Genomic DNA, 11,172 nt, shown 5'->3' with positions numbered 1-11,172 from the left:
CATTCTTATTTTAGTTGTATTTTTAAAAGATACCAGAACATTATTGGCCGAGTTTGAACTATTTTGAATGACTTATTAGTTTTACTATTCCTGTTTTGTGGTTTTTCAGTTATTTCCAGTCCCCTATCTTCTAGCTTTCCCCTCGGTCATTCTTTATTTTTTTTAGTCATGGTCTTATTTCCCTTTTGCTTCATTTAAGTTCTTTTCCAGTTTTAGTTTATACTCCTTATTGCCCCTCTCTTTTACCCTTTTAGCTGCTTCTGTCCACACCTGCTCCCAGTTAGCTAATCACTCCATTCATAGTTTTTTCCCACTGCAGGATCCTCTTCAGGCCTCATGTATGTTTTTCCCTGGCATCTCCTAGTTTTGGTTGATGTTTTGTTCTGTATGAATTCACATAACTTCCAAGGTAAAGAAAAGATTAGTTAATCTGAGAAACATTNTCTTATTTTAGTTGTATTTTTAAAAGATACCAGAACATTATTGGCCGAGTTTGAACTATTTTAAATGACTTATTAGTTTTACTATTCCTGTTTTGTGGTTTTTCAGTTATTTCCAGTCCCCTATCTTCTAGCTTTCCCCTCGGTCATTCTTTATTTTTTTTAGTCATGGTCTTATTTCCCTTTTGCTTCATTTAAGTTCTTTTCCAGTTTTAGTTTATACTCCTTATTGCCCCTCTCTTTTACCCTTTTAGCTGCTTCTGTCCACACCTGCTCCCAGTTAGCTAATCACTCCATTCATAGTTTTTTCCCACTGCAGGATCCTCTTCAGGCCTCATGTATGTTTCTCCCTGGCATCTCCTAGTTTTGGTTGATGTTTTGTTCTGTATGAATTCACATAACTTCCAAGGTAAAGAAAAGATTAGTTAATCTGAGAAACATTAGGCTCAAAAACCACCTCTGCAGTTGTCCAGATGTGAGGTTCCCAAACTTTTTCTGCTTTGGACCACAAAATTGTACTGGATCCAACTCATGACACAACCCATTGGTTAACTATACAAACATTTTTACAAAGTCAATTAACCATAATAATCTTACAAACCACATCAACAACCAAAGTAGTTGGCTTTTTCCATTTTTAAATATGATTTTAAATCTTTAAACACTTTAACTTGTATTGATTGTTTTCTTAAATTTCTGCTGTGGATCTCAAGACCCCATACTGGTTAATCAAGGACCCCAAGTGGGGTCATGACCCCAACTGTAGGAATTAGTGGTCTAGATGATTTGCCTGCAGTTTTTACTAAAGTTATAAATAAGCTGTGTAACATCCTCCTTTCTCAGCTCAGGGCTTTGCTTCCCTCAAAGCCAAAATTCGTGCTTCTTGCTGTACAAAGATACTGTTGTTGCAGGGGGATCAGAAGTCTTCCCCAAAAAATCCTGCAATGCTGGATCTTTGTGGACACTAAGGGAAATACTTAAAGCTTTTTAAATTGAAATGTTTAGTGGCTGTATGTTAAACTATTTAGACATTTTTATTTTGACAGAGACAGGAGATAGGAGACCATTTAAAGAACAACTTGAGTTAAAGATGGTGGGAAACTAAAAGCAGCAAGCAGCGCTAACTATGATTTATATACCAAAGCGTAACAGTGTGATCCAGAAAGTTTTGGTCTAACATAACGTGGTTGTTATGATCACAAGAAACTGCCTGATGTCTCACATTATGTATGATCATATACTTATTAACACATTTATATATGGATTCAGCGACTATTTCTGTTTTCACAGACAGCTGGAATTGCTTCCCATTTTGTCATAAGAAGAGATCATACATAAAGACATGTCAAGATTTATGGTCAACCAGTGTTTTGCCCATCATCTTTTGTCTTCCTGGACTCTCTGGGGTTTTTGATGGCCTTGCTTTTGTGCTTAAAATATTACAGATGAATATTTTGGTGTTATTCCATTGGTTGTAAAGATCAGAAGATCAGCAGAACTGATGTCAAAATCAAAAGGCTCTAGGCTAGGAAGAAATCTGGCAAAGCTTTATTAATCTAACGACCTCATTTAAATGAATTAGATAGCTTAGCTTTATTTCCATTTGCTGTGTCCAATATTCAAAAGAGAATCAAATGGTTGATAAGTTTGTGTGGATTATGAATTTATGTCATCCAAAAACTTTGACATGTAAGTAATCATTAAAGTAAGTTTGATAGCTAAAAAAGCGGGGGTCAATAAAGGACTCATTTAGATCTGCTGAAATACTGTTGTGGTCCCCTTACTTTCAATGGACAGATGTTAATATGTATATAGAAATATATTAAATGTTTTCTCTTTTAATGAGACCCTCTATCATCAAAACACTTTTTACATTTTTTTTTAAACTTTTTGTTTTGGACAAACTTTAAAGCTCCAATTTAGCTCCCTAATATATATGGAGGGTAGGTTGGAAAAAAAGAGATCTACTTAAAAATATAGAAAATTACTCAGATAAACTAGCAGAAACCTTCCATACAAATATTTGAATTTCTCTCATGTTCAAATAACCACATGAGTTAGATTTCATAAGTGTGCATAAGATCATTCTTAATAATGTCTCTAATGGCAGACTATATTGTAGCTGTTAAACATACATATGTAAAAATAAACATATGAATATAGTTTACAGGCAGAGGGGGATAGTCCTTAGTTGCCTTTACTCTGTTACAGTTACTTCAATTACTTTTTGACAAAAATGTACTTTTAAAAGTAGCTTTACTACTCAATACTTTTTTCGAGACAGTCGTAATAAGTTATGAATACTCTTACTTGAGTAAAATGTGTGGCTACTCTATCCATTGTGAGTAACTAAACTGAATAACAAACAAGTGTTTTTAAACAAAAGAAGCGCTTCAGACAAGATAAACAGCACAAAGTGACTTCACCATGACATTCAGAGGTCAAGCTAATTTAAAACAAGGAGTAAATATTGTCACTCGAGGAGGATTTTTCCTAAGTTTTACGTTTTAAAAAAAGGTTTTGGAAAGCATTCCTGTTGCCTGGAATTGTAATTTTTCGATTAAAACTTTTCTGATTATGTTAATGGAACCTTTACTATAACTAGAATTTGAAAATGTAGCCTTACAGTACATTCTAGTCTGTGTTTATGTCATGTTTTTAAATATTATATGTTCTTACTTTGGTAACTCATTGGATGACTTTGTTTTACTTTTACTAGAGTAAAAATATGTTGAAGTATTTTAACTCTCACTTGAGTACATTGTTTGGGTTCTCTATCCACCCCTGGTTACAGCTGTGTTGGTGGTTAAAATGCAGCATCTGGTTTTAGCAGAGAGGAGGCTCATCCTCCTGTGACTTTAAGAGTCTGCAGACCAACTTGTTTCTTAGCTGCTTGTGTTTGTTTTGCTTTGATTTTCCTCAGTGAGTCATCATCTACTTCATTTCCTCCATCTCCTCCACACCAAGCCATGGGAAAAGCATTCAGAGATCAATAGTGGAACTTTTCTCCCACTCTTGTCCACTTTTTCTGTTTGTCAGTGGGGCCAAATAATGTTCCTGAGGGACATCTGAGGAGATGCTCACATGTTTTTGCTCACTTCCTGTGGAACATAGTTGTCCTCTTCTCCATCATCACAGATGTTTTAAGAACAGTAGCCTCATTTTATTCAATTTTAGTTTAGTTGGCCTGTTCATTTTACACTATTGTGCAACTCCTTCCCAGAACAGTCAGAGGAGGAACTCACACCTATGCTCCACTTGTTGCTTCCTTCATGGATCAGCCTGGTAACACCTGCCAGACCTTTTGGGCATATAAAAAAGAAAAAAAGAAGAAAAGTGTGATTGCATTCAAACTCTGCCTTATTCGTTTAAAGGTTTTTTTCTACCAAATGCAGAAAGGGAATCAATAAACAGGAAATGTGAGAATGTTTTCAGAAGGAAGGGCTGATAAACAACCCCCCCCAGCTGCATGTAGCTGTGATAGGATGTAATTCTGCACCGGGATGGGGAGGAGAGTGGGCTGGGAGGAGGGAAAGAGCAGAGAAACTTAAAGTGAATGAAAAAAAAAAAGCCCAAGGAGTAAGACATACAGAATAATGAGGAGAGTGCTTTGGAAATCAATTTTCTTCAAGCTTACCTATGGATCTACCTGCTGTCTACACTCTGTTACAGTAAAGAGATGGTAAGACATGCCTGTTTGGTGAGTAACACCATCTGCAGCTTACTTTTAATTGCCTCTATGCTGAGGAAAATAGCTCTTTTTTTTATTTTACTGGATAACATTTAAATGCTGCAACCTCTGTTTTGTCAGCTCTTGAACCGAGCAGAGGTCTTTAAAAGTAGCAGCCCAGACTGTGTAGCTGGCAGTATCTATTTTCAGAAGCTCGTGGTAGCTCTGAAGGGCATAACTGCCCCCATAATGACGGGTTACAGTTAAAGGCCCGGCATTTTCCTGCATTAAGACAGCTCTCTGGCCTGGGTGTGTACGTTGTATCTCTGAGTTTTGTGGCAGCAGCTGTGTGCATGTGTGCATGTGTGTGTGAGTCAGGCAGACTGGGGACACATTACCCTGCCCACTCTCTGGTCCTGTGTCTGAGTGCGTGTCTCAAACGGGGCCGGTGTTGACAGGCACCGCACTGACAGAGGAGGCGTCAGGGCTCCAGTGTCAGGACGAGCAGAAGGAACGCTCTGTTCTCCGTGTCCCCCGGGTCCTGTGGGACTCACACACTGAACAGGATTGTAGGAAGCGTGTGGTTTCAGCCGGCAGCTTTGTCTGGGGTGACATCAGACGCCAGCTGAACGCCATGTTGTCTCACAGAGCCCAGACTAATGTTAGATCGCGGAAGTTGTGGAGGGCTTCTGGCTGTTTTTTCAGAAACTCTAATTGATGAAGGATGACAACTCATTTAGATCTGAGCCACCAGCTCTGTGTCAATCATGGAGTCCCTGAATAATCTGATGATGTATTTCACATGGCTTGCAATAGTACAGAGAGTTTATTGTTACAGAATGAATCCTCTTATAAGAAACCCTCTTTTAGGGACTTCTCTACTCTTAAATGTAGAAAAACCTTACAATCAGGAATCTTTATGCATTTTATTGGCATTTTTTATGTGATAGAACTACAAATTATGTCTTATTTCTCAAATGGGAGGTAATTATAAATTTTGCAGCCTCTAATAGTTTTTCTTCCTATCTTTACATGATCTCTCTTCCTATCCACTCTTACCAATTCTATTTGTCCCTATTGAAGAAAAGCATGATGCTGCCACCACCGTGCTTCTCTGTGGGAATAGTATGCTAAGAAAATCTCATAGCGTTTTACCACTTTAGTGACATTTGATGGCACTTGATGGTAAGCAGCAAACAAGATATGTTCTTCAAGCATTCTTTCTACAACCCCTCCACAACAGCCAGCAGATTCTGACGAATGAGTCAATGATCTTTGCAGCTCATCCAGAGTTTACTGATGCACTCCGGGTCTGAGCTCTCAGTTTAGATATAAGACAATGCCTTAATTGTACCCTATTCTTTACACTAGCACTGAATATTGGATTATTGAAATAATAATAATCATCGATCTAATCATCAGTGTATTGTTACGAGGAATAATAGTACACAGGATATAAAACATGCTATTTGTTGATGAAATGATGAAATAACCTGCCTAAAGTCCATTTTTTTCCTATTTAAGATTACATGCTTATACATATATATATATATATATATATATATATATATATATATATATATATATATATATATATATATATATATATATATTTATAACCTCCTTGGAGGCTATGTTTTAGATATGTTTTATGTAACCTCCTTGGTAATAATGATAAAAAATATATTTTAGGAACATTTTATGATTATTTATCTTTCTCCCTATTTTCTATGCCGGCTATTGTGGCAGTCTGTGGGAGTGGGGCTTGAACTCAGAACCTCTGGATTCCAGGCGCAATGCCCTAACCACTAGGCCGACTCCCCCTAGTGCCCCCCGGTTGCCTCACTTAAAAAAGCCGCTGCTATAGCACTTAATCTTTTGATTTAGGGTTTTATTTTTAGAAAAAAAAAAAATTTGCATCAAACTTTTGATGTCCACTAAACAGTTACTTTCTGCTTTACTTTAGGTCATAAAATGCAATCTTAGTAACAAACACCGAGAGTTCTGATTGTAAAAGGAGGCAAATGAATTGTTTCCCTGTGATGTAAATAGTAGAGAATAACACAGCCAGCTTTCCGTGTTCATAGACATAACAAACAGAAGGCTGCAGGCGGTTGCGTGTAGTTTATGTGTCTTGGGATGCAGAGATGTTAGTGATAGTTGGTGAAAAGGATGAAGGCGTTTATCAAAAACACATGTGTCATCTGGGCTGCGTATGTGCCCAGCTGTGCTCTCGCCCGCTATGGGTTTCTCTCCCATCCGATGAGCAGACAGTTGAATCTAATCTTCTGCATCTGTCTACAGACATCCTGTGGCGATATCTGAGTCACAGTGAGTCAACACGACCAGAGAAGCACTGATCTGTAGTTCTAGGGATATGAGACCTGTAGAGCTCCTTCCTTCTGGGATGTATAAAACACATATTTTGTCAATTTTACAATATCCATGTGTGTCATCTTCAAAGCTTAAAATCTTTTAGGATTTGGACCTAAATGGATTTGAGAATCAATGTGGTTTTGTTCATAGTTCTGGAGAAACAATTCCTCACTGTAGTGGTTTGGTCACATGGGTGTAAAAGTGGGGCAGAAGGGTTTCTAAGGAAAGCACTGTTCCTATTGTAGTTCAGCAGTATTCCCAGCGCTCCATTCATGGCCTGAAACATTGTGTGTGTATGACTGTGTGTGTGTTTTAGGATCTACACGTGTCAGACTCTTCTGACAGTACGGTCGACATGGACCGCATGAGGAGGAATAGAGTGGAACACGAGCGTCAGACCCATCAGGTCTTACAGGTGAGTTTTTCCTTCAGATTTGGCAGAACAGGTGACATGATTACCAGCAGCTCCTGCACTGATCCTGCTAATCATTTGTAGCACTGTTTAGCCCTGCATGCTCTGATTTGTATTTGAACAACTACATTATACTCTTACCTACAAGTTTATCAGGCACTGCTTATCAGTAGTGTTCAGAATGTTCTTAATTCATGGCATAGATTCAAAAAGTTGTTAGGAAAGTTCCAAAGAGATAGCAGCACAAGTCCCTGCAGATTTGCCAACTCTTCCTTTTATGGTAGGAATATCCCAAAGGTGTACTATAGATTCGGATTGCAGTTTGGTGACTTCGGAAACGTTTGGAACTCATTGCACTCATTAACATCTGCAAGAAACCAGTTTAAGATGAATTGTAATGGTGAATGAGCTGCATTGTGTCACAGTTTTCGGCACTGCCCTTTGCACCAAGAAGATCTTTGGTTTGAACTAGTTGATTTTCCATCTTCTGTTTAAGAATGTGTGAGTTTTCTTTGGGTATGTTTTCCTAACTTTAAAGTGGAATAGACATGTTATATGACATAAAATATAATATCAATATATATTTAAGGAACATTTTGCTATCCGATTATTAATTAGAAAAGAATTCAACAGATTATTTGATAAGCAAAATAATTGTTGGTTGCAGCCCTTATTGTAACCATGGTAACAAATTTTGGTCTCTTTGTGCGAAGTTCTACTGCCCAGCAAAACAATTCTCTCTCCCTCGGGAAAATGGCTTAAATCAGTAATAAGTCTTTGTTTTCTAATTTTTTTTTTTCTGTAGTCATTTATTTATTTTGTCAAATATTTTGTGGAATAATATTTTACTCAGACTATTCCTAAAAGAGGCCTTTGTTTCTTAGATGTAAAATTTCTTATGTTGTTCAATAAAACTAGTAGTATTTGCCACCCTGGCTGGACCATTTGTGCGATCTTAGCCGCAACCATATAAAACTTTATAGATCCACCTCTGATGCCAGTTATATTTTAGTATGTGGTATTTTGTAGTAAAACCTTTCCTTATATTTTAACTGCTGGATTATCAGGTTCATCTAACGCTCTATATCCAGTAATTTGGTATGAAGTGTTCTCATTTGTGCAGCTATTTTTAACGTGTGTGCTGCTTTAAAAAGTGGTGCAAAGGGAATTAAAAAAGTCAAACTCGCTACGACCTTATAATGAAGAGAATTTTTATAACAATTTTGTGGTATTTAAATGCAACTTTTTTAAAGCTCTAATTTTGGGACCCAGACTCCAACGAAGACCACCAATGTGTGCAGAATGGTAATTTCAGCTGCTGCTTACATATTGTATTTGTAGTTGTAGTTGCAGCTGTAAATCCTTTTCTCACTGCGTTTCTATTACCGGTACCCCTTTTCCACCCACTGGCCAAAAAAACCCATTTAAACCAGGGAACAATCAGCTTTTAGCGGCAGAGGGAACAGCTCACTGACACGTCTCTACCTGGGTCAAATGACTCGGCAAGCGACCCGCGTTAAAATCGCCTCGGCTCTGATCGGGATGCTGTTACATTTTACATGATACTGATATTACATGATATTGCATGATATTATCAAACGCAACGTAAAGATGTCAACACACCGTACCAGTCGCTTCTGATCTAACAAGCTGAAAATGCTCTATTTAAATTCAATTAACATGGAGCAGCTCTTGTGGGAGGCATTCGAAGGGATAAAAAAAAGAATCAGTAAAGCACACTGACTCCGCCCTGGCTTCCTTCCATGTTGCTCTCCAATGTTTACTTTCACGATTTCTGTTGGACTGGTGACATCATCAATGTTAACCCAGCATAATGGTGTCACCAAACATGCAGCTGCAGAGGGACAGAGGCCATGCAGCTGCCTGCGAGGGGTTAGAATCAGATTTTTATGCCAGGTACCTTTTCTTTCTTTGGCACATACTTCTTTTTTTGGCTATTTAAGCTAATGAAAAAAAAAAAAATTTCTCCACTGTGAGAACAATAAAAATAATAAAGCAATTAAAGGGTGCCAAATGCCAATTGTAAGCAGGTTGATCCATGTTTGAAAAATGCGTTAACCTGCTAATTTCAATGGGAAAGAGGCTTATTACGCTCGACTAAAAGATTCCTTTTGCCCGTGTCGTTACATCTACGGTAATAACTTCAAGCAATCATCTTCTCTGGAGAGGTGATGTTTGGACAACAGATCCAGTCAAACTGTGGAACACTAACTCTTTCTTGGATGTCTAAAAATCATCTCTTCTTTTACATGTGGTACTCAGAGGTGGATAGTAACCTTTTGTGTTTCCTTAATTAAAGTTTCTTGACTAACTTTACAAATTGACAACAAACTTTTAGGAGTAGTTTTACTGCATTTTACGTTTACTTTAATTTGAGTAAAAACATGGAGAATTATAAATACTCTTTTTTGGCTACCATGCCAACAGGTTGCTTTTTTTTTTTTTGCTCGAGCTTCATTGTTTTAACCTTATTTTCTGCTCGTCCTGCCTTGGCATTTGGAAGTCAAGTGAATATACGGTAAACACTTTAACCCTCCTGTTATGTTCATTTGTTAGGAACAGCAATGCTGTTCCCGGGTCAGTTTGACCCGGTGCATGTTTAATTATCCAAAAGATGTCTGAAACCAAAAAAATCCTAACAAGCATTGTTAATATTTCATTACAACTCCATTACTAACTATTCTATCAATATTTAGTGCAATGGTGTTCCTTACTTCTAACAGGTAATGATCCAATTATGATAATTCACTCGTTTTTCAAAAAAAAAAAAACTGCATGTTCAAACTTTTTTAATGTTTTACCACTTTATTACTTTTGAAAGACCAACATATAAAACACAATAGTTTTACACAACATTGAAACTTAACATTTGAATTTTGTTTTACATATATGCACTATTTGTGAACCAGAAACGAACAAAATTGCAATACAACAATACAAGAAACAAGCATTTGCAATATAAACAAGGTGTAAGTGCGTGTGTGTCTGTCTGTCTGTCTGTACATCTGCACAGCACACGAGTGACATGTCATCACACTGCTTTGTGCAAATGAATTTTGCACATTTTGCGCAGGTCATGCTTGTCTTGACATCGTCCGATGGCCTGCAGACCTGGCACCACCTCCTCTGTCTTTTCCCCTCAGCATCAACCTATAAACAAGAGAACCATGATTTCTTTACTATGGTGTCTTTTTACTGATTCCAAGACACACACAACTCACTCTCATACCCACACCCCCACACACACTTACTTACTTACCTCACGCATTTGTGTACTCGATGCAGTCATCTCCTGGATCTCCCTCACCCTGGCTGCACTGGCTGGGGTCCTTGGCAGGTGCTGCCTCCGTTGGATGTGCGGTGTCACAAGCGCCTTCCCCAGCTCCTCGAGAAAGATGCGCCTCTTGCTTTGACACATTCCAGTCAGGAAATATTGCCATCCAGATTATCAATGCATTGTCGGCTGATACAATGATAAAGTTATAAAAGATGACCAATGGCCAGCGCGCAATCATCCGTTTGGTGCTGTAGGACCCTGTTACTTTGTCTAAGTTGTTAACCCCCATTTGGTGGCATTGTAATCAAGGATCACGCTTGGATTCTGTTCCTCTCTTTAGCTGATTTCAGCATTTTTGTGCAGAGTGCTCATGAGCACAACATTTGTTGCCTTTTTGGGGCAGTAAGACACTAGGGCAGTGGGGTCTGTGAAGGCAAACAATCTCCCAAACATGGGAGATTGAGGGGCCCGGTCCTTGATTACCAGCAGCTCAGCAGGGAGTTCAGCCCTGTTCTTTCAGACAGTTCCGACCATTGTGAGCTTTCTCTTTAGAAGCTCCTGACCCAGGTTGTAGTTTATAAAAAAATTTGTCACCGATTATGTTCTGTCCTCTGAGACCCTGTGCCATGTCGAGCACGACTCTTGTGCCCTGATTCCTCTATGGGGCTCCCGCGAGTATTCAAATGGTTCTCGTCAAAAATATTAACATCTGCACCTGTGTGAGTGTGTGTGTGCGCGTGGCCATGTCTTTAATACCTGGTGGGGACAATTTCCTAGGAATATGCTACATTTTGGGGACTCATAGGTACTTGTGGGGACCAACAACTGGTCCCCATAAGGAAAGTTTCTCTTCTTGGGGTGGGGGTTAGGTTTAGGACTAAGGTGTGAATTGAGTTTAGGTTAGGTTGGGTTCAAACCCAGTTTGGTGTAATTGAATAAGTCAATGAATCTGTGTAAATTTAATTAAGTTGTAAAA

General features: G+C 38.4%; 1 protein-coding gene across 1 annotated transcript in view; it reads left to right on the top strand.

Annotated features, from left to right (window-relative positions):
• Nucleotides 1-3,998: 3,998 nt before the first annotated feature.
• LOC107089861 (pleckstrin homology-like domain family B member 1) overlaps nt 3,999-11,172 on the top strand; it is a 58,696-nt gene continuing 51,522 nt past the window's right edge. Inside the window, exons 1-2 of the mRNA XM_015382880.1 lie at nt 3,999-4,140; nt 6,803-6,901. Of these exons, the coding sequence (XP_015238366.1) occupies nt 4,120-4,140; nt 6,803-6,901 (120 nt within the window). The 5' untranslated portion in view covers nt 3,999-4,119. The remainder of the gene's footprint in view (nt 4,141-6,802; nt 6,902-11,172) is intronic.

The sequence above is a fragment of the Cyprinodon variegatus genome, unplaced genomic scaffold (genome assembly GCF_000732505.1).
Source record: "Cyprinodon variegatus isolate N-32 unplaced genomic scaffold, C_variegatus-1.0 Scaffold268, whole genome shotgun sequence".
NCBI classification, from domain to species: Eukaryota; Metazoa; Chordata; class Actinopteri; order Cyprinodontiformes; family Cyprinodontidae; genus Cyprinodon; species Cyprinodon variegatus.
This window is presented reverse-complemented; position numbering and strand designations above follow the sequence as displayed.